At 33.3% G+C, this 25,219-nt stretch overlaps 1 protein-coding gene across 1 annotated transcript in view; it reads right to left on the minus strand.

Annotated features, from left to right (window-relative positions):
- The window catches only part of LOC108724622 (neurotrimin), an 82,540-nt gene that overhangs the window by 17,126 nt on the left and 40,195 nt on the right, over positions 1–25,219 (minus strand). Inside the window, exon 3 of the mRNA XM_018451074.1 lies at positions 6,882–7,089. Coding sequence (XP_018306576.1) covers positions 6,882–7,089 — 208 coding nt within the window. The remainder of the gene's footprint in view (positions 1–6,881; positions 7,090–25,219) is intronic.

Below are 25,219 nucleotides of genomic sequence, written 5' to 3' on the forward strand. Positions count from 1 at the left end.
AAGAGGTTCCAAGACGAAGTTTCCGCGGATGTGAAAAAGCTACCAGCGCGAATGGTGCTTTCGTGTGCTAACGAGACGACGAGGGTGGATCTAGAGCTGCGATTGCATAACAGCGTAAATCCGAGAGGCACATTAGGAATACAAAGCTTCTCTTTACGATAATCGATAAATAATTTCTTTTTATTGCCGATAAATAAATATAATTAACGATAATTATACTATAATGATTACTTTTTTTTATAATAAATCTGAATAATTTTCCATCGTTTTCAATATACATATATTTCGATAAACATTTTTTATAATTCATCATCAAATAAATCGGTCAAATTTATTTTATATTTTAAAATATTCAATAAACATTTCAAAGTATAAAAAAATCGACAATACGCAAAACTACAGTTAAAGCAGCATCTGCAGTAACAAAGTATTTCTGCAATAAATGTTTGTGAGGTCCAACAAAGAGAAAGTCAGAATGATGTTCTCTGACGACACAGCAGGACCACGGCAGAACAGTCAAATACCGAGGGCAACCGTACGGCAACGAATTCTTCCAAAGAATTAAGCGGGCATCGGCCATCGAGCAAAAAGCAATTCCATGCTGGCATCGCTACACCCGCCGCCGTCACAGGTCACAGAGATATCACCGGGTCCGGTGCGCAATTCATTTCGCGCTTTGCCCCGACTGCGTCGGGCGCAAACGGGGCGAAAAAAAGCGCCGTATCCGCAGATAGTATATTTATTGATACGGGAAAACAATTGGGTCGAATTTATTATTTCACGCGTGCTCGTGCACCGACGCGCGCCGTTGTTTTTGTTTGCCCTCACGGGATCGCGTTTTATTCGCGCGGACTGTACACAACCACGTTTCATACCGCCGGTATCTTCGAGTGTCCTTTTGAATGGCCGCTATATTTTGCGACGGTCCGATAACGTTTGAAAAGTTCGATCGGTCGAAAGCGAGCTAGCGTTTAGACCAACGTGACACTAAATTGATGCGTACGCGCCGATCTTCGATGATCGAGTTACGCAAAGGTGCAAGCATAAACTATCAATCCTTTGCCATCTGAGATAATTTCGAGTAATGCGATGTTAAATCTTTTATTTCTATCGCTATTAACACTATATAATAGCACAATCGATATCCTTCCTCAGTTAACGTTTTACATAAAGTTCGAAAAACTTATTTTGTAAATTACATTAATTTATTTAGAAAGATGTAGATATATGTTATAAATAATAAATATCGATTATAGCAACGCGATTAATCTTCTTGATAATTTTATCACATATTTTAAAAATCAATTGTAAAAAAATTTGAAGTTTTTTGATCAATATAAATGAATGCATCAAATTAGGGGAGAAGAAAGAAAAAAAAGTAGATTTTATTATCTTTTAATGACAAAATAAATTGACTTTTTTTCTATGTAACTATAATATGCGTTTAAATCCAATCTCTCTCTCTCTCTCTCTCACTTTGAATTAAATACGTATTAAATAGTTATACATTTGTGTTGCATTCACGAATATTTTACACAATCGCGTATGCTCACGTAGCGATAATGTACAATCAAGTAATTGGTCACATAAATTAGTACATGTAACATCATACTAAGGCAAGTTGACTAAACTAGTAATTTCACTACAATAAACAATAAATTTGGTTGGTTGCAATATAAGCTCAATATTTTATATATTATATGAATATTCTATATACACTGATAAATCAAAGTAAAAGTTATGATGCACATATTAACATCCATAAACCGTTATAAATTTAAAAAAGAATTTATAAAATTAATAATAAGAAAAATATCACTTATATAATGAAGACCCGCACTCCAATTGCAATACGCATTCAGTAATTGAATTCGTGCAAAATAAAAAATAAACCGAATGATAAAATTTCTGCAAGTCAATATTTTGAACCGCGCTACGAATCTATATGCAATATTTGCTATTTCCATATTTCAGCATTTTGCTATTTTTATATTTAAAAAAAAAACTTGGAAATTGAACTCTCTCAACAAGTTTGATTATCCAAAGCTGATTATCGTAAAAGTGTACAAACAAAACGGTACAATGTTACAATTTACATGCTTGTGTAAATTTATATTCCGGCATAAGGAGAATTATGGTTATTACCGTTATAGAGTAGTTACTTTCTCTTACATTAGTATACATTTTTTTAATATTTTACGAGTTTTATTCCCATTTATGATAATTTGTTAAAAAATTAATAAAAATTGTTTACAAAATTACAACAAACTTTTCACTCACATATCGTCTAAAAAATAATATCGCTGTTTCGACGAATAACACATGCGTTCTGCGTATCAAACTTTTTATATTCTGCTTGTTGAAATCAGAAGGGACAAATTCTTATAAAAACGAATATCAGGAAGATGTACAGACAAGATCAAGGTCAAGACAAACAAAAAAAATAGAAAACTAATTTCGAAATACGAATAAATTCGGAAATCAAGTCAGAATATTTACAATTTAAAGTTGCGACATGGATAGTAAAATGTTTAGAATTATTACCAGAATTTTAGGAATGTACAATAAAGAGTAATAAGTACGTACAAATATAATTTCTATACCTACACCTTATTCCTTTCTATTAATAAATGCAAATTAGAGCAAACCATGATTGACGGCTCAATAATACAAGAGAAGGAAATAAACAACTAATTTCTTTGTTTTATTTCACCTTTATTTCATGTTTAATCAAAGCGGTTATTATTAGACAAAAGCCAATAATTCACTATTATATACCAATCATTACAAAGCATGTTTCAAAACTGTATCAAAGGCTTTGCTTTACAAATTAACAAACGAAAGATGCAAAATTAATTAATATATTGATTACGTTCCCTGACACTCATTTATATCATAATAATTTTGCGTTATTTTGCCATTTTCGTTTGTTAATTTGTAACATGCTTTTGAAACATGCTTTTCCTGTTCGAACGATGCAAATTACCGAAGAACACAATGTCCGCATATCATCCGATAAAGAAAGATAAAGCAGAATAGCCGACTCTTTTCTTTTCTCTCTTAGTCTTGGCGATATAGTCGACGATAGGACAGACCGATAAAGAAGAATCTTAACGAGGGGTTGCGGTGAAGTTAAACTATACGCTCATACGGTGGCGGTTTGCGGCGCTGTGAGGAGGCCGACCGGTTATTAGAACGAGGAGTACGAGTTGCCGGGAAGGTGTCTAATAGCCCGCCAAGAGTACAATCGCCCTCGAAGGTTTCGGGGCGCGGGGGTACGTACTTTACATATATTTGCATCCCGCCGCCACAAATCCAGCCGATCGCGAAAGGCCGAGGCTGGTAACGCGGGGAGGCGTCTCTATCTTGGCAAGCCCGAAAGGATTTGCTGAGGTGTGAAATCTTTAATCTGTTCAGCTGCTTTCTCGTCCGACAAAACGTTATTTCAGATTTCACTGCAAAATTCAACGCAACGTTGTTTTAAATTGACTATCGTAGAAAAACATCAAGCACACGCGCGTATGTGTATGAAGAGTCAACCAAGATAGACCGCAATCGATATAGTACATTTATACTACTACAAAATAATATAAATATTTTAATACTGTCCACACAGGCGCAATTGAATTTTTTATATTAAAAATTTTTTTATAAAACGTTTATTTAAAAAAATTTTTTTATATATATAAAACTTGTATTTAATCGTGATTTTGTTTTATACTTATTAATGTATAAAAATATTAAACTTGTGCTTGCGTGTACAAAGAGATGTCCCAGATAAACTGTGATCGATATTAAAATTGATTTTAAGTAACGTCTATTAAATTAATTTCTTAATTCAAGAACTTTTATTACATCGTCCTATTAATTTTTATCACGGAAGTTTTCTTTACGTAGACGAATTAAAGTTTTTCTTCAAAATGGATATTTAGCTGTACATCCGTTCATGAATGTTCGCTCGTCTTACTTAACTTCTAGTTAACGTGAGCTTTGCCATGTATCAATGGGATACTATCTGCGAGCTTGTTAAGAGATATAAATCAGTAAGCTTAGCTGAGGTATTTATGGAGATGCATTAGCTTTCCGCAAGAGTATAGAATGCCAGCATTTATTTGGTAATTTCCGGCAGTCTGATATTCATCTCTCGAATACTATTGCGCCGAAGCGCGATAGAGCCGATCAATGATCTCTAGAAATCAAGAATTGTGTCAGACCTTCGTCAAGCTAACCGATAATTAATAGCAGGGTAGATCCTTTCATTAATTTGAGAAATAAGAGATAAGCTGGTTGTATCCAATCTATTAAAAATAACAAGTCAACTGTCAAGCGTATATATAACAAAAAAATTTTAGAACGTTTAAAAAGAGAAACTGTTTTATAAAAATAATTTTAATGTATACTTACTTATAAATAAAACAATAATAATTTTACTATTTTGTTAACAAACATTACTTACGTAACAATTATTTAATGTTATGTAATATTTGGTTAGTCAATATTATAAATCAATATTTTATTAAAAAGTATTTTATCACAAAAAAGGAAATGCTATGATTATTCTAAGTTAAAACAAAAGTAAAAAGTTGCTACAAGAATAATGTAACGAAATTCATAATAATATGTTTTTCTATAAAAAATGGGTTAATTAAAATAGAGATAAGCCTGCGAACACACCACGTTATTATGTTGTACATATGTTTCCTGGGAAGCCGCGAAACAAATAATCAAGGATTGAATATCGGTGTCTTGTAGTAGCAATCACGGCTTTCTCTAGAGGTACTACGATGTCCGCTAAGACGACCGTAGTTGGCGAAGTTTGACAAGTTGGCGGTAACAGGGACGGTGGTACCAAGTGCCAAGAAAGTTCCGAGGAAGGATCAGTTGATGCATAGTCACGGGAAGAAGGATGCGCCCTGCCAGCAAAGGACGTGTTCCGCGGGACAATCGCGAGTTACGTATACATGGAAAATGCTGAATCCGCCTGTGCTTAGTCGAGTTTCGCAAGGACTAGTCAAGGATCCCGGACTTTCTGGATAGCGCGGGTTACAAATTCACGAGCAATCTCGAACGTACGATTTGCTCGCAAATATTTGTCGGCAGCGGTCTTTAAATCATTCCGAGATTCTCATTCCCCACTCAATTTTCCGCCTTTTAGACGTTATGAAAACTGAAAATTGCATGCAATAAATTTAATGCCAGTTTTAAATTATGTGTGCGTAATATATGGTAGTTTTATTTTGATTCTAAGCAGTATATACACATACCAGTTAACGATTATTTAAAAAAAAACTTACACATGTTTATACTATTATTAAATAATCAAAAATGTATAAATTAACGTTGATTATGCAAATGTAAACGTATTTATCCAAATAAATATAGTTTAAAACTATGCATTTCTATAATGACATGAAAATAATTGTCATTATATAGAATTAAAAAAAATAAGTACATGTAAATATATAAAAGTAATGAATTTGGGATTGCATTTTCCTTAAGTACCATTCTGTTGGTGTCTTTTACAATCATTTTAAAGTTAATAATCAAAATTACAAAATATAAAAATTTCATCAAATATGAATAAAAGAAACACAAAAATAAAAATAGTAATGAAATAAAATACGCAACGAGTATTTGAGTGATTTTTTTTATTAATCAAAATAATGCGTTTGAATAATTATAAATAAGTGATAGAAATTTTAGCAATAAATTTCATACAAGGTAAAATGAATGGACCGCGCAAAGTTCATACATTCAAAGCGTCGCATCTCACTGAGATTGCACGAGTTACATTTGCCAGATGTGTCAGGTGTGACGCGTTAATCTATATTGAGTGTAGAGTGGAAATTATTTGTAATTTTTCAAACAGACCATAATGAAGCTACACATGGTATTATATTCATTCAGTGTATGTGACACACGATATTCTGGGCGACGAATACGAAAATGTTCTGCTCGACAAAACTTGCAATAATTATGATTTGTCATTTGTTTAATAGGACAATAAAATATTTGGATTTAACAACGTAAATAAAAATTAATGTTACGTAATTTAATTTAATTTATATAATTTTTACATACGCAGCAGATTTATATGTCTGCTCTGTTAATGTAGTATTTATCAATATACTGTATGCATGTTTTAGAAAATCTCTCTCGTTTTTCTTGCTGTCTCTTTTTTCTTCTAACATCTTACTAATGGCTTTAATTTAATATTGTGTTAAATATTATTGAATAAATAATATTTTCTTATATTAGTATTTAATAATCTTTAATTAATAATTTTTTAATGTAATTTTAATATAATTTTTAAATATAATTTTATTGTTATCACAATGTATAAAATTGTTTATATCGCGGTAGATTAGTTCACTCTATAATTTCATTTTGCGTTCTCTCCTTATTTCTTTCGCAAGTGCAATACATTATTATCATTATATTTCGTAAGATATTAAATGATTTTATAAAATATTATATTAATTGTACAATAAAAACTATTTTTTAATTAATTATTGATTTTAACTGACTTTAGAGAAATTATTGTATTTATCGGCAAATAAAAAGTAAAAATTATTTCGATGTATGGTAATATTTTATATCACAAATATTTATGGTACGTATATAGTATTTCAATTCAGTATATTTAAATATATTTAATATATTAATATATTAATATATTAATATATTAAATACATTTAATGAGAATTTAGTTATTGCTTTCTCTTAAATTATATATGTAAATTTTATATGACATTGATTATTCTTTTGTTTATAATTATCCTTCTGTTGATTCATTGATAAAAATAATTATTTTTCAATGGTAAACATAATATAGCAAAGAGGCAATTTTTAAAGGAGAAGTAGAAGATCTGAATCTTTACCAACGACTTCGAGAAATCCAGTGATGCTGGACATCGGGTCAGTATTAACCTGGCACATGTACCAACCGCTGTCGGTCTTGCGCGTTTCTCTTATGTGAAGAGACCACGCACGATGGCCACTATGTGTCACAGCGATCCTATGATTCTTCGTAATAACGTGAGTCGCTATCGTCAGAATCGTCTGCGTATCGACTCGTAGCCACGCTACCTGTAACATAAAATCAATGATGATAGATCAATTGAATAATCTATTCAAATAAAACATTGCATACAGCTTTATACGCGTTACGCTAGTCTAAATGCCTGGTTTATATATCGAGTTTTTAGACAGTAGCATGAAAAGAATTTCAATTTAATTATAATAAATGCTAAAAATGCGACGTAATGGGAGATATGTATTAAATAAAATAGATAAATTAATTCATATTGACAGACAAATTGTTGTAAAACAAGGAAAATATCGAAAAAAATACAAAAGTAGGAACGTTATTATACAATAATAGAATTTTTATTTTAATTGGCTTCTATCAGCAGTCGGCGATGCGTACATCAACATTTTAAAAATCGTTTTTAAACATCTAGAAATATTGTTATTCCGGGATTATTTCTTTCACATTTTGAATATAACAGTTTTATTACGATCGTTATTTCAAATTGCGCTTTATTAATTCTTATCTAGAGTAATTAAGAAAATGTCATTTAAAATTTAACGAAGCGATTTCTTCAATTAAAAATAAAAATGATCATGTTTGCTAAGCGTTTTTGAGATATGCATTTCGAGAATATATGGATGGAATTAAATTTTCGAGATGCACATTCCATATCCAGCTTCCCCACAGCACTATCATATTCAGAGTGATAACAGCTAGTAGGTACTTTGTACCACTTTAGCCTGTTGCAGGCCGTTAGCAGAGTTAATAATGTACCATATCATGTTGCAAAACGGATTTACATTACAAGTTTCGTTCGATAAGAAATTAAAAAAAAAAGAAAGCATTTAGAAAAAAAATTTCAATTAATTCCGATAACCTAAATAAGTAATTAGCAATTGCGAAAAACATATTTTTCTTAAAATTTTTACCAAGTAATAATTTTGAAAAGGCAATACATAAACTTTATTTACTATCATTAACTGTTTTTTTTTCTAAAAAATAAGAATTTATTTATTATATGATAGATACATTATATCGATAAAGAAAAATAAAAAACAAATATTAATTATTAAGAACTTTTATTTTTCCGAAGCAAATTGTAAATACAATTTTTTAATATTGCAATACTGATTTTAATCTTGATATAACAAAGAAATATGTTCTTATAACTTAAGTTATATACCATGATTTTGCATTTAATTTTATCTTTACACATGTCTACATTATATATTATTTTATAAACATACAACACGAATTTCAATATTAACAAACAATAATAAAAAAGTGCCAAGCATTTTAAGTAGAATTACAGCTATATTATCCGAATTGGGATTTCATAATTGAAACAATGTGTTAAATTCCTCGCCAAAACGTTCAAGATGTTAAAGCTATAAGTATCAAAATATAAAGCTATCATACACTGAGACGGCAAATCAACGGGAATAATAATGTGTACGACCTAGTTACCGCTTCATATGTCGTGTACCATTTCCTACAAAAGCACACACAATCCTTTTATCTGATCCAATATTCGCGAAATACAGCAAATGCACTATGAAACATGTCTATCACTTTGTAGATTGCATCACGACCTAGCCAGGATCTCTCACTAAAAAAGTAAATAGTATTCTTACTCTTTGTACTTATTCTTCGTAAAAAAAAAAGATAAATCTTTCTAGGACAATGTCTCACGCGGTTTTACTTATGGATGTCCGTTGCGAGTCTTCCGTTTTCCGTGAGCCATATCCCTTCTTCCCTGTTCTCGACCATCGTCTTTCCCATCCTCGTTGCGGAAGCTGTCAACGCGTCTCATCGCCCGAGTGCTACCGACAATGTACTCGAAGCTTTATACCAACTACGCTCGTAACATAAAGAAAATGGGGATAGAGAGAGAGAGAGAGAGAGAGAGAGAGAGAGAGAGAGAGAGAAAGGGAGAAGGACAAGAAGAGAAAAAGAGAAGCGGTGTGTGTGTGTGTGTGTGTGGTGTGTGTGTGTGAGAGAGAGAGAGAGAGAGAGAGTCCGAAAGAAAAAAAACGGAAAAAGGAATTCATTGTTACGCCAAATACTCCGCGTCGTTTTAGAACACGCAACGTACATCCGCTTCTTTTCCGCAACCACGCGGCCCGTAGGCAATGTGTCGCATACTCCGGCGCGTGACGCGTGTGTGCCGTATGTGCTGGACAGGCATTGCTCCAATCACGAGGAACAGCGAAACGGGTAAAAGGGAGAACGTTTTTCAGAGAACGAAAGCGAGGGCGAGGACGAGGACGAAAGCGGAAAAGCGGTGGTTACGTCCGTCGAGAAAGAAACCCGGAAAAGAAGGTGACGGGGTGCACCAGAGCGAGCGGTGAAGAAAGCGGCGGTGAAGCGCGGACGGCGAAGGGAGAGGAGGGCAGAGAGGTGTAAATTGTGTGCTCAAGACGGGGGTGCGAGAGCTCTCGAGGTTGATAAAAGAGACGTGTGCACCGTGACCGTGCGCGCGTCTATATGCATATATATATATACTCACTCCATTTTCTTTTTCCTTCTCTCTCCGGTGGTATCGGTGCATATACACCTATTACGTACGCATGATGAGCTCTATGAACGCACGTAATGGAAGCGCATCCTCCCGCCCGGGAGCCGCCGTCGGCTGCAATTACTCAAGCTCGTGTACGACCGAAATGCAACCGCCGCGAACGTGCCGTGGTGCAGCGCGGAGCGGAACGGCACGTTTCGCTTTTACAAACGATCCGTTTCGCGGTAACGATATAATTGCGCTTGTCGCAATGTAATCTCGCCTGGTGCGTCTCGAGCGCGTCTCTGAATAAACGCCACGGAATTCTCTTCTTCCTTCTATTCTCCTTTATCTCGCATCCACAACCACCAACAGCGGAACGCTTCCGTATCCACTTCCTTTTTCTTTTCGTTTCGGCCACTGTGTTGTGTTTCCTGCCTTGGACGTGCCATGACCAACCAGTTTGCCAGTTGAAAGCGGCGAGAGGAAATCAGAACTCGGCGGCAACTCTTTATTTTCGTTTACGTCAGTCGGTTGCACGAGACGATACCTGTGTATACCTACCCTTTCTTATTCGGACTCTTTCCTTAGCACCCTAGCCTTTCCATTCCTCTCGGCAACCACCCGTTGCACCGTTCCTCTCTCGCCTCATCTCTTTTAGTTGCGGTAAGTACGGAAGGTATATCCGCGGGTAGTTCTTTAATTTCGCGAAATATCTTCCCGAGAGGTACGGTCGTGCTTTCGCGACTCGAACTTGCGCGGTGAAAAATGACTCGGGTAAGTTTGCCTCGAGGGTGTACCATGTCCTGGCCCTCGGACGATCGCTCATTCTTTCTCCTTCGATTTCTCTTCCGTTCGCCCGCGCTCGCGCAATCGTCGCCGGATGTAAGTGACGATGGAGAACGCCGTGCGATGAATACGCCGAGCCGATGAATAAGCGACGGTAAATGCCGAGATCTCGATATATGTTCCAATAACCTTTAGAGTGTGAATATTTTTTACACGACATCCTTACAATTTTGAAGCATTCTGTATTGGATTAACAAGATTTATCGGTTCTCTTAATTATTGTCAAGTATCGCTTCTAGTGATGGCGCTAGTTGACGTAATTCTATTTATTTAACAAATTGGATGACACAGAATCGTGTTCGCGTTACCACGAGTGCTTTTAAATAATTAGATTACACATGTATACACACGTATTCATATGCACTAATACCCTGCGGCAAAGCTAGTACATATCTCAAAAATGTTTCGCTCGTTTTAAGCGGACATTATTTAAAATTACGTTTTCCAAATATACAAGTTAATTTTACTTACTAGCACTGTTATTGCGATTAGAGTTTGTAAAACATTTAAAAGGAGTACAAATGTGGCAAAAAGAGGCAACATAAACATGTAACTCGTAATGTTACACACACATATATCTGCAATACACAGTGAGAAATTAAAACTACATTACGAGTTATATACGAGCACCTCTTATATACGACACATCGCTTGAATATCGTTATATCTTTAGATGTGCGCAACGTCGTACGTGGTATGAATAAGAAATAGTATTTTTTTCCGCCAACGCTATGTGTACTGTGCCTACATAGCGGCGTAATTACTCTTAGCTGGCGACCGATGGCTTACGAAGAAAAACGAAAAGACAGTGATTCGTATTTACCTGTCTGTGCAGCTCGAAGGTGCTCAAATATTTTAACAAGATACGAGCGCGGCCAAGCGATTTTCCGATATAATAACTTATCCAAGAGAGGGAACTGCATTCGACGCGCTGCTTCGACTACGACCTCGAAGGTATCGCGTGAAATTTTCAACGTAGCTTAATAGCCGAGCATTGTGCTTTATCTAATTTAACGATGTTAATCAGTTAAAGATAATATCTACCTTATCTGATACAGCAATTAAAATTTAAAGAAAATTGCTAAATCAGTGTTTTATTATCATTTAAATAAAAAACTTTGTTACACATTATTTGCACCTTCAAAATATTTTGTTGATTAGTAATCGGAAAGTGTCAGAAGAGAAATAATTTGATAATGAATTTATATTCTATAATCAACGAATTCAAATAAAATTTTTGCATTTGAATGTAAATCATGGATGTTACTCGTGCGCTGCAAAACAAATTTCAATCATTTACGGATAATGTAATTACAGCATTTTACTTTTTTCAATGTGAAATAAATAAAATAAATAAATGAAAAATTTCAGTTGCTTCCTTTTTGAAGCAAGTGATATATACTATTGTGTACATAGCATGAGAGGGAGATTTACTGTTTGTCATATCACGACGTACGACAATGTATGTCATGTTGCTAATTCGTAAAACAAAGCGTCATTGAACGAAAATCGGCCAGCTTGCGTGGAGGCGTGTTTGCGTTTATTAAAGGCAAATATATTAAACGTAACCCAGCAACAAAACAAGTATTGGTTATTCAAGTTTTCTAGCAGCATGCCGAAAAACGTTGAATATTCTGTGTATAAATATTGGAAAATTCTAAGCGTGGCAGCGGTTACCAGTGAACGGCCATGATATGGTAATAATCACGCCTGTATAATGCTTGCGGTTGAAACATCTAACGCACGTCATTCACTCTTCGATCGTTGTATACATATACGATCGTACTGAAAATTAAAAAAAAAAGTGATGTCTGTAACGAGGAAAATGTTCGCTACGAAAACTAAAGCGCGAATATAGCGCGCATAATTTATAGCGACAAAATCATTTTTTATTTTCTTGCCTATATTTTCCACGAAACAAAAGTACGCTGCTGATTACATTTAGGAATAAATTAAGATACACATACATATGCGATTTTAATTTTTCTAATAATATATTTTGATAAACTCATACACAATATTTTCTGTATTATAGTCAGTGTTTGTGTTCCATTTGGTTTCTAATTCTATTAATTTATTTAATAAAGAAAATTTCAGAATTGTTTTAATACACAAAACTCGCTCATGTTATATTCAATATGTTTTATTACACTGAATAAGCATTGTTCTGTTAAAAAGGATTTCATTAATTTCCAAGCTAATAATTACCGTATTCACACGAAGGACAAATTCAATTAATATTTTGTTTTACCTTGTGTTACAATTAAAAATTTATTTTTCCGTGAATCTTTTACAGTAATATTGGTACTTAACTGCATTTAAAATTATGTTGCATGTATGAATTACCCTAGAATTGTTTATATTTTAATAAAAAAATGATTATAAAATATGCACAATCTTATACAGTCGTTTTCAAGGTTCATATATTATCAGATATGTTGAATATATAGAAATTATAAGTAATTACGATAAAGTTTGACAAATAAAATTTCAACGATGTAAATTAACGATAAAAAAGATTTTATTGCCTGTTTAATTTTAAACAGATTTTTGTTAATGTAATTTGGAAGTTATTACTAATCATTTACTTAAAACTGAAGATTGGGAAATAGACAATTTGCCAAGAATTTTTACTGTAGAAAAATTTAGTTCTATTGCATAAAATAAAATATGGCTTGACAGAAAGGTATTGTTTTAATTTAATTAAAATATCGTTTATTAAATTGCATTTGTTTCAGAAACGATGTTTACGATATGCGCAAGGAAAAACAAATGCAGCAGACTCATCCAGATTTTAAACGTAACTCGCTATGAAACAATCACGATATTTTACCTTTGTGAAATATATACTTTATGCATGATTATAGACCTGTTGCTATGATATTCACACAACAGGAATCTAATCCTATATACGGTATCGGATTACAAGTTGATACCATCGCATTATCAGAGAACGCAAAGATAAGCATCTGTTCGCAGCATCAAAGTTTGCTGTGGACAGAGGACGAAATAGTCGGTAAATTCAATGCAAGTTGTACAGACGGATAATTAGTCCCCAGTGGTACAATTGGCATAATTATTGTTCACTGCGGCTTACCCCCGCACACTTTCCTCTGGGAGTGCTTCACTCTGATGTACATTCCTCTCTCTTTCTCTCTTTCTCATACCTTTCCATCACTCTGTCTCTACTCTGTACTCTCTTTGGTTCGACATTTTACAATCACCATCAAACGCTCCAACCACCGACAAAACACACGATCGTATTAATGAGCCCAACAAGAGCCGATTGAACCGGTTTTGCCTAAACAAGGAATGCTCGGTTAATTGTAATCGCTCGTCAACCACGGACGCGCTAATTACAAAGGCAATCATCGTAACGAATGTCAAATACAGATAACGGTATCCCCGGTCGTTTGTGTTCCTATGGACGGACAGATACGTAATTCCTAAAGCCCGCGTTCTACGACTTTATTTGTCCAGCGCATTACCATTAACCTAGTTATATGCAATAAGAAGTGCCTCCCACTTACGTATAAGCTGTAATGTGCACCTCCTGTCAACTGCTGTGCTGATTACGAAAACAATCGTTGTAACAAATGGCACATGTATAATCCGTTGAATGTCTTCTTAGGATTAAATACGACACAAAAATCTCTCGTATGCGGCCGCGTATTTTTTGGAATTGTTACGAATTATTAGATTTGTTTCCTGTAGTTAAACCAGTATATACTTTTGAAACTTAAAGTAAAATAGATACATGTTTGGTATTTGGCGAAAGCAAGAAAGAAAGTTGTAGTGCAGTCTAGTACAGAAAATAGAAAAAAATAGATTTATAGTGCAATCTACTTGCTTTTTATTTCAATACCACAAACATATAGAAACAAGGAGAGTATATTGTTTATAAAAATAAACAAAACAAATCCACTTTATTTTTTATAAATTTTGACATCTTTGTTCTATTTAGAAACTGAATTTGATAAAGAGTTTTAGAGTAAAAAAGTATACATATATTAATAAATATTAATATATCTATAAAATACGATAGGTCAGTCAATGAGCAACCTTAATTCTACCCTTATCAATTAAGGCGGTAAAAATGAAGGTTACTGACTTTCTCATTGATTCTCATCCACATATATATTAAGGACTTTCTATATTTAAATAGATTTTATTCATTCCGCTTTGTGGACTCTATTTAGTTTAACTTGTCGCGATCTATTAAAAGCATTTGATACCCTGAACCATGTATTCATCATAAGTTGCGTACTTAAGTTACTCTCTTATAACTCGAAAGCTTCTGCTTGTTTACAACAAATTTGTAGTTTTGCACTAAATTCTAAACTGCTTCATTATTCAAAACAAACAATCCTTTCATCGGAGATTGCATTACTTTGCGCTAAAGCGATCGAAACTTATCAGCTTCGAAAATAAACGCACTTCCGATATTGTTGGCTGTTAAGTTAAGTAGGTCAGTAATAGCCTATGGTGTATTCTTGTTACTTTCAAAACTGATAAGTTATAAGTTGTCGTGAAGTGACGTTAACATATATTTTACACGTATCTACTCAATTACGTCTTTTCATAAGAAAAGATCACATATGGCACGTAATTAAAGAATAGCTTGTCATTTGTCAGAATGAAAACAACTAAGAATGCCGTTATATCGCAAATACTGTTGGACATGCTATATCTAAAATTGTCAGTTTTCTGTTCGTTAGTTCTCTTGTATTAAAAAAACAACCTGCTAGTATTTATCGATTAAAAGCTAGCTAGTCTACCACGAACGACAAAAAACAATCGGTACATAAAGAAACTGTGCACACATGTTATCCATGTCGCACAGATTGCCAGGTTTTCCTTTCACTAAAAAAATACGAGTGGCAGTACAGTTTCGATCGACAATATAAAATTGTGAGAAATTCTAGTGACCACTATGTAAATCATACAGTTGTCCTCCAAATAAAACAATTTTACTCAGAGATATTTGGAAAAAAAAAAAAAGAAATAACCTTAGGGATTTCATTTGTGCGTTTTCGTCTATGATAAATTTTTTAAGTCTGTTGATTGGCTATAAGAAAAAGAGATCCGAAAACCTCTCTGTCCTGCAGTCATTTGTCGTACAATAAAAACGTACAAATGAAATCCCATCCTTAAGGTAAAAATAATTTTATTTAGCATCTTATAAGATACTCTGAATAATGTAACTTTACATTTTAATCAGACTTATTTAATATTTAGTGTATCGTTTACCGACTTGGGTTTTTATCACCATTACGTAACATGAGGCGAAACGAAGAGCTTCTTCGGAGATTGTTCGAAAAGGATACGAGAGGAAAACCTTCCTTTTCGTTAGTAAATAAAAAAAGGATTGGCGGAAATAAAAATCGGATCAATTTCATCATGCAACGTTCGGTTGTCTCGCTAGCTGATGTATCGAGACTAATACACGCTCGCTGCTTATGCGCCCTTTACATGAACTCACAGACATCGCAACACGTTCGCGGGCTAGCGCGTCAAGATATCTGTCAAACATCCCTCGGCAGAAAGAGTCCTATAACGCGTATTCTTCCCCATCTTCTTCTTCACTTCCCCCATTCTCCGTCAGACATCATTTTTCATATCTCGACCTCCAAGAATATCCGCCGACGGGTGACGTCCTCCAACCTCTGACGTCGACAATGTGCTGCGTTGATTGAATCGTCGAACGTCAAGGCGTTTCCCGCTCCGACCTCTGCCTCCTTTTCTCTCCTCCTTCCGTTCTATCTTCCCTTTTCCTTAGTCATACTACAACTTCTCTCTCTCTCTCTCTCTCTCTCTCTCTCTCTCTCTCTCTCTCTTGTTCCAGTCCATTGCCTTATTTCTAACCGAGATTCAACCTCGTGGCAAGATCCTTAGTGAAATCCGCTTAGTAATTCACGCGGCGCAACCGCTCGTGTAACGTCAATTGCTTTGATACGCCGAAGACTGCGCGGTCAATCCGGATATTTGCCGCATACCAATGTTGCCGACCCCATCGCCGTAAAACGCTTTCCAATTTCAACTTCGACGTTGACGCAGTAGTGAACATCGTAGTTTTGGTCTGGGTCAGACACGGTGTTGATTATCTTTGCAGCATCGACGGACGTGTTTGTACGTGTATGAACGCGATATTTAATAAAATTAAGTATGCAAAAAGCAATATCGAATATGTGAAATACGAAATATTTACAAAATACGTAATTGCGTGGTTGGAAATTATATTTTTATTAGCGAGAATTTTTTTTAATAAAGATAAAATTTGATTTTACTCTTTGTTCTACTTTTTCCTTCATATTTTTTATTTTATTTGTACGATTATGTTATTATTATTATTATAACAATATGAAGCACACAGTTGGAAAATTTGTGTTAAATTTAATACGTTTCATATGTCCCAAACTCAGTTTACTCAAATATATTAATTTAACACAAGATGAATATGTTAAAAAGTAATACAAGTGTTATGTAAAAAATTAACACAAAAAATGTAACAGACACAATTTATAAATCATATTTCTTCATCAAAATTAACATTTATAATAATATGTTAAATTAACATGTTTCAATAAATTTAACATTTATACATATATTAAATTAACACATTTTATTTATTTTAGAATTTACATTTTAATAAACATTTTTATATTACTTGTTTACTTACTCATAAATTGTGTTATTTTAACACTAAGAGATGTTGAGTATTAATTTAACACGAAATATTCAACCAACACAAAACTTGACACAAAATTTTAATAGCTTGAGTGGATCGTTTCTAACACAAATACAGAACGTTTTTTACTATACAAGATAAATTTAGTTATAAATCTTTTTATTATTTTGTTCGTTTTGTAATGTAATAAAACAATGTATTTTTTTATATAACGACATTCACTTCGAAGACCGTATGAGAAATTCAAGAAATTCGTGCATATATATCTTTTGTGGGGTGTCTACATTAATTTTCTCTTTTGACCAGAAAAGGCAAGCTTTACGACGTATTACTGAAGAACCAGTTAAGTTGACCAGTTGAGTTTGGATCTGCCGCGCCGGTACGTTGCGTGGTCTGTCTTTGTCAGAAGGAAGCATTAATGTCTAAGTCCGCGCGGGCATTCTTCTAGATTTTGATTCTATAGTGGAGCGTTAAGCGTTTAATAATTTGTAATCATGTGCGCGCGGGACGCTGCATTATGTAGCGGAAAGTCTGGTAGACATAAAAATATATCCGCTCTTATTCCGTTTTGCTTTGAACGTAGGTAAACTCGCCGTGCAAGCACTGCAGTCGAGCGGTTTAGCACAGGAGAAATTCAAAGGAAATACTTAAAAGCGGTGAAAACTGACGCTAATGGAATTTCGTTGTAACTGACACTTTTTTTGCGCCTTTGTAGTGCGGCGACTGTACTCAGAATTATGAACCAGATCGGGTTTTGCGGTCGAAATAAAAACTCTGCGAGTAATATTCCAGTTAAGTGAGACAGCAGGAGAGACATTTTTTTTTATTAATACAATATTCACAGTACAATACAATATATTGACTACACTTTGTAAATTTTAAATTTGCCGACTTTGATGAGTGCTGTTTATTTTATTTATTAAATATTATTTTAAAGTATCATGAAGGAGGCTATAATGATATGTGAGACTATCTTAAAGATATCTAACATGAATAAAACTCATCACGACTGTATAATGCTATATATTGACTACACCTTTGGAAATTTGCTGACTTTTATGACTTTTACATTATTTATTTCATTTATTAAAATCTTGTTTTAAAGTGAAGTAGCATGAAAGTGATACGCGAGATTACTTTAAAAAGATTTAACATAAATATAAAACTCATAAAGATTATAATGTCAGTTATATAAGGAGTTGTCATTCCGCGAGCAGAAATAAAAATACATAAGTAATAAAAATTATTTAATATGTATTTACAAATTATGAATAAAGTGGCATGCAAATTTCCCTTTATAGCAACCACGAAAGCTAATGAAATATACGCATATGTAAATCAGCATGTTTTCTTTGAAACGAGTGCATGCCGTACACGAAGTTCCTTTGGCGTTATTCTAGTTTAATGATGTATGAGTAGAAAAAACTGGCATCGCGCGCGCTGGTGGACCATTTGGTGCACTCTTAATTTGTCTCTCGCGTAGACGAGTTAGAACGCGACGGTGACGCGCAAAATTTCACAAGGAGACGGCAATTACTGCTAGCATGGTTAATAGCTAGTACATTCGTCGTTGACTTATTTTATTTTCATTAAAAAATTAGGTTTATAATTTTATGGAATGTAATCAAATTTATCCAGATAAGAACTGTATGTTATTTTTTTTGCTTGTTTCGACGAACAAAATTAATATCGGCAGATAATTCTTGATAAAAGCGTTTACATTGCATTAGTATTTATTTTTCCTCCGTTTGTTATTACAAGTGTCCATTGCACCATATATTTAATATTGTTAATTGTGTACTTTTAAAGATAATTTCAGTGCTAACTTGATTCATTTAACTTTTGCAAAATTTTGATAAAAATTGTTTTAAATATTATAATAAAAGAAGGAAGAAAAAGAGAAAAAAAGAGAAAAATTATAAAGGATAAAATAAAAGCAAATTATATTTCTAAAATTTTTTAAACGCAAATTTGGACTAAGCTATAAGATTTAATGATCGAGATGACAAAACAAAAATTCTTAATACGTGATTTACATTTGTATGACTCTGAGTATGACTAATAATGCAAAACTGAGTCAGCAATAATGCACTTGTCTATACATAATAGAATTCTTTTATTTTTAGAACTAATTAAGATTCTTTAATCTTTCTTTTTTAATTCAAATGCGTCGTCAAAGTGCACTGTTAGAAAAAATGTGTCAAATTTAACATAAATCGCATGTCCATTCAAATTTTTGGGTTAATTTAATACAAGATGAATATATTAGATGGTTACATTAATTATATATGTAAGAGTAGAAAATAAATACAAAAAGGTAATATCAACACAGTTTGTAAACAAACAGTAGAAGCATATTTTTTAGTAAAATTAACATTTATGATATGTTAAATTAATATTTTATTCTCAAATTTTATTTATTCATCTTACAATTTACGTTTCAAAATATTTTATTTTCATGTTGTTTGTTCACTTACTCATAAATTACGTCTTTTTGACAATAAGAAATGTTGAATATTAATATGACACAAAATCTTTAAATAATGTAATCACATTATGTTATAACTGACACTCGACATATTAAAAAATCTAATACAATAATACTATCAACAACAAAGTGAGTGAACCAAATACACGATGTCTTTTATTGTGTAAATGCATTAAAACGTATTTGACAGCAAATCATATTGATTATTCTCGTCACGTAATTATCTTTATTATATTTCCATTTGAAATTCGTACTCGGTCGTTTTCCAAAACTGCCGCTTATAAATAGTAATGTTCAATAATTCATTAGATCGTCGCTGACGGATAATTATCGAAACTCTACTTAATGTTTTAGTTGCGTTCTTCGTGTTTCGTGTTCCTATCGAACTTTCATTTTATCGTTCGCTCGCTTCTCGGTGGGATCTCAATGAGCATATGACAAGTCGCGACAATGACATTTTACTTTACTCGCTGGCTCGTTGTCTTGCCATTTCACCCACAAAATGTCACCCGCAACTCCGACGCGCCGTGCGACGAGAAGCTTACGAAAATGTCATACCTTCGTCTCAAAGTCCCTACCGCGCCATCCCAGCCAATGTCGTTTCGCATTTTTCGAGCTCACTACGCTTCAGCCTGGGTTTATTTTCAGGCGCGGTTGCATACGTCTTTTACGAAGGTATGCCGCCGGCATGATGCACTTGCATCCAAAAGGAGACAGAAAATAAACGGTAGAAGAGTTTCAGATATTTGCTTTCTCATAGGACAAAAGGCAACAACCAGTGGCTCGCGTATTAACATGTGAATTATTACAATGAAGCAAATGGAAAGAATTTTCATTAAGCTTTTTGTAGGCGTTACGTTCGATAAAAGAAACGATCAAGTCATGATGTAAAAAAGTTAAATCCATACATTCATATATAATATAATATTTTAAAATATAAAACTAATAATAAATATTTTTTGCAATCTCTTCTTTTCTGCATGCAATTACCTTAATCAAAATTGATCGTAATAAAATGTGGTCAAATTAAAAAATTTCTTATTTTATAAAATTACAATCGTTTAATTGTAATATAAAGTTTAACTAATTGTAACAAATAAGTACATTTTATTATATATAAGTAGATAATGTCAATTAGCATATTAAATTTTGTAAGACATGACGGTCTGTATTCAGAACACGCTTATAACGATGTTACCTCTTATTCAGCATATTGTTTACGTTACGTATATACTATATATTATAAAATTTCAGAGATAAAAAGTGCATTTATCGCTAAAAACGTGTTCTGAATACGATTTACGTTAAAAAAAAGTATTTTATAAAAAATACATGCATAAAAATTTCTCCTAAATTTGAATCAGTATTTAATATTAAAATGCAAATTTAAATAATAAGCCAGACTTTTATAAGCTTGATTTTTCTTGTCGAAAAGCACTAATGATAATGACAACTGACAGAGTACATACTTATTCAAATGCTTCAACAAATAGTGCAATTCACCATCATTTCGAGCTTTATCGATTTTTCTATAAGCACATCTACGGTCTTCAGAGTGACGATAAATTAATGTGAGCTGCAATTCCAAACGGTACCGTTAATCCTCCTTATGACGAAGTCGGAGAATGCATTCATTTGGGAACGTCAGAAAAATTATGAAGTTTCTTAATGTGGAAGCTTGGCGCAGTGACCTGCGGATGATATTACAATTTGCTCATAGTGATGCCGTTTATTTCGCCGACCGATAACCATATTTTATACGTATGCGACGCGGTATAGTTAATGGCGGAATCATTAATCAAGCGATTATGACGTATAGAATGAACCAATCTGACAGAGTAATTTATTCTCTCTCTACTGAGTTTCCTTACTTATACACAGGCAAATTTTAAATAGCGAGCTAATGAACCTCCGTCTTCCTGAATATGTTCTAAATGCCTGTTCTTACCGGAGAATTCATTACGTTAACTGAAATTTATGCTTCTGTCTCATTTACACTTATTTCAACTACAATTTGTTACGACAGCTAAATATATGTTATTTTGATTCTTATTCTTACTTAACCTACCCTTAACTAGACCCTTAACTTTGTTCATTATGTGCATGTAATAGTGTAAGAACAGCGTGTGAAGCTTACGATATAACTCGTTTTCTTTCGTTACTTTTTTTATCACAACGAAGTAATAACGACTAGACGATTCTTTACCCCATCAACCATGTATCCATTACCCAATATTTTTCATGGACATTTATCTTGCAGTTTCTTGATCGCTCATTATTCATGCGTAGTTCGACCAGAGAAACATTACACGCACGCACCCTTTCTGTCTAAAGATTTATTCCTCACGCGAATCTTTCCTAATCTTTTTAGCCTCGGCAAAATAATTACCGATGAAATTGTAATAATACCAACAGTCTCCATGGCTAATTTGTCTTGAAATATCAATAAATACAAAAAAGTATATAAAAATTTATATCAGATTATTGCCGAGAAATATACGCAAAACTTACTATACATTATATTAATCTGTTTATTTCATTGTAATATAATGTCTATTTTTTGTTATACGTAATATGTTTAAAACATGTTTTTTCAGTAGAGGAGAAGGTGGTATTATGGCAAGCCAGTTACATTTTACACAATAACTTTGTTAATAATCAATATTTAAGTTTAAAACTTGATAATTACATTCGTTAAAATGTTGTTGTTGAATCGATTCTGGACTTAAAGTTACGAAATATTTATTACTTAGGATACTATTAATAAAAATGTGACGACATTGCATAATGACTCGAAGAAAAAAAATGGGTGGTAATGTGGCCTTCCATAAAAATAACCTTAAAATATTAATTTTGTTTAGAAAACAGTATTTGGTTACAAAATTAACAAAAAAATAAAATATTTTAAAATGTATGCAAATGAATGTATATACATTCACATAACTTCTGCATATAAGCTGCTCAGTACTAAAGATAATATACCTACTCGTAATATAAAAAAAGCTATAGATTAACAGTACAGCTACAATCGATTATCAAATAATTATTTTGATATGAAAACTTCAAAATCGGCAATTAGGCAATTTTATTCGTAGTTAATAATCAGAATTATATTGCTCGACTACTAATTTTATACTTTATGTATTTCAATACTATTATATAAGAATATTAGTTAAAATACAAGCAGTTTATTAGAAAAAAAATGGTATAATAAAGATTCCTTGAAAAAACTGTGTTTGATGCTATTGGTATTTTAACGTATAAATAGAAAAGCTGCCGTTTATAATTTGTAGCATCTTTATCATCTATCTGACCATTATTGCGAGAAATAAAAGTAAGCTAATAAAGTACTGACCATTTTTTAATTTTGTAATGTCATTGTGCAAATAGTGCAGAAGTAAACCAATTGCTTATATTTAGAATAGCTATGTATAATCTTATGATAACGAGAAAAACTTATTTATAACTGTTTTAATACTGTTACAGTGCGCCTTTACACGAGAATTGAAAATTGATTCTTGAAAAAGTACTCTCTAAAAATACTAATCAGCGACTTCAGTGCTATACTTATAACTGATGTAATATTATTAATAAATATTTATTGTTTTTTAATAATAATATACTGATTCACTTTTAGAAAGAGATAGTGTTGATTATACTGTCTTGTTTATATTGTTTTTGAATATAAATTTAAATTATAGATATTTAAATTTTTTTATTAATTTTAATAATAATAATTAATAATTCGGTATCCTCTCATAATGCGAGTTAATATATTGGCGCAACGATTAAGAAACTAGAAAATAACAAAAGATCATTGCGATACCTGTATTGAGATTTTATCTGTATTGAGCTAACATTGGACAAGACCAAATTTTTTTACGATCTTTAAAAAAACTCTCACCGGTCGTGCAATAAAATGGCAGAAAAGCTGCATCCATCGCGGATGAATATAACTGGTCTATTGATAGATAAACCACATTCAATCGATTCTATCGTTCATCCACGCGATCCGAAACTAAACAACTGTGAAGTAATTTCGTCGAACCGAATCGTTTGACGTGATAAAGTTCAATTAACTCCGGGCGATAGCTGCGAGCACGTGGTTTTACGACAGCGTAGTTGCTTCAAATTGAAGCGTATTTGGGGACAAGAGCGGCACGGAGATTCCTGGCATGGCTAGGAGAGAGTAAGAGAGGCAGGGAAAAACAGTAAGCGGGATGAAAGGTCGGAAATGGGGTAAGCTTCCTTCCGGAGCCAGTACCTGTTTTCGTACAAACAGCGACTGCTTTGCACGTGTGCAGGCGCGTGTGCAGAAACTATGTGTATATAGATTTGCGTCGAGGAAACGATACCCCACTTTCCTTGACTACTTCCGCGCTTCATCTTCACCCTTCGATTCTCACGGTTCTCCGCTCCTAGATTACAAGCTGCAGTTGCCGTTGCTGCTGTTGCAGCGACTGCTGCATCGTAATGCACGAGAGAGAAAGGAGAGAGAGAGAGAGAGAAAGAGAGAGAGAGCAATACCGAATGAAATTGAAGCGCGTATCCTATCACGTGCACTCGTGGGAGGTGGGAGCAGGAGGAGGGAGGATAGAGGAGGAGGAGGAAGGGAAAGATGAAAAAGAGGGCAAATTGATAACGCGAGTTTCTTCAAATATTTCGCATCGATAATATCATTCCGTCGTAATAAATACGGTTGCATCAAGTGCGGCCAATCTTGTCGAGCATGTTCAACGATGCATGAGTCCATTAGCAGAGGATTGCTAGTGTCCGCTTCGTTTGACTGAAGTATCAGAAATCTTTTTCGTGTAACCCGAAGCTCTCAAGAGGTACCGAAAAAGTTACCGAGACCTAGAAATGGATCGGGAGACCTGAAAACCTATTTCGTGAAGTATATTTTTGTTTGATAATTTAATATTTTAACATCTCCGAGACACTTTTTGTATCTAGACTAGGGTCTCTTTTTCTGCGATCGGAATCGATTATATCTATTTTAACGAATTCCAGAATTTCTCATTCATTTGTGATAAGTATTCTGTTATTCTCGGCCCACATCATGCCGCCCACATCAAAATTTGTAATAGCATGAAACAATAAAAAGTTGTTTTCAAAACAGGCAGAAAAAGCCTGTGAATACAAATAGACTGATGTAAGGCAGGACGACAAATCCTAGAAAAAGAAATCGATGAAGCGATTCCCAAGAAAGAAAACAAATATAACGTAATATAACGTAAAAATGTCCGACCAGTGTTAAATTGGCGAAAAAATATATAAAAATTAAGTAGATGTTTATAATATCTCTCTAAAATATAAAGAGTATTATTTAATACTTATTTAATATTTATAGAATGTAAAAGAATATTGTTTAATATTTATTTATTTGTTATTACTATTGTTTTATTATATTATAATTTAATAGTAAAGCACTCTGTAATTTATTTATCTTTTTTTAAAAATACCGAATAGCTCAAAAACGTGTAGACGTTATTATTATATAAGATTACGTGAAGATAAGAAAGAAGAACATTCGCCTTTCAACATAAGAAACAAAACCTATATTATATCCTAGCTATACGTACAATACTTGAAACAGTTACTTCAGATGACCGATCGTATAAAAGTACGATCTCTTTCAAGCAGCTATACACGAGATTTGAACTT

Source organism: Mycetomoellerius zeteki, unplaced genomic scaffold (genome assembly GCF_001594055.1).
Source record: "Mycetomoellerius zeteki isolate Tzet28-1 unplaced genomic scaffold, Tzet1.0 scaffold31, whole genome shotgun sequence".
Taxonomy (NCBI): domain Eukaryota; kingdom Metazoa; phylum Arthropoda; class Insecta; order Hymenoptera; family Formicidae; genus Mycetomoellerius; species Mycetomoellerius zeteki.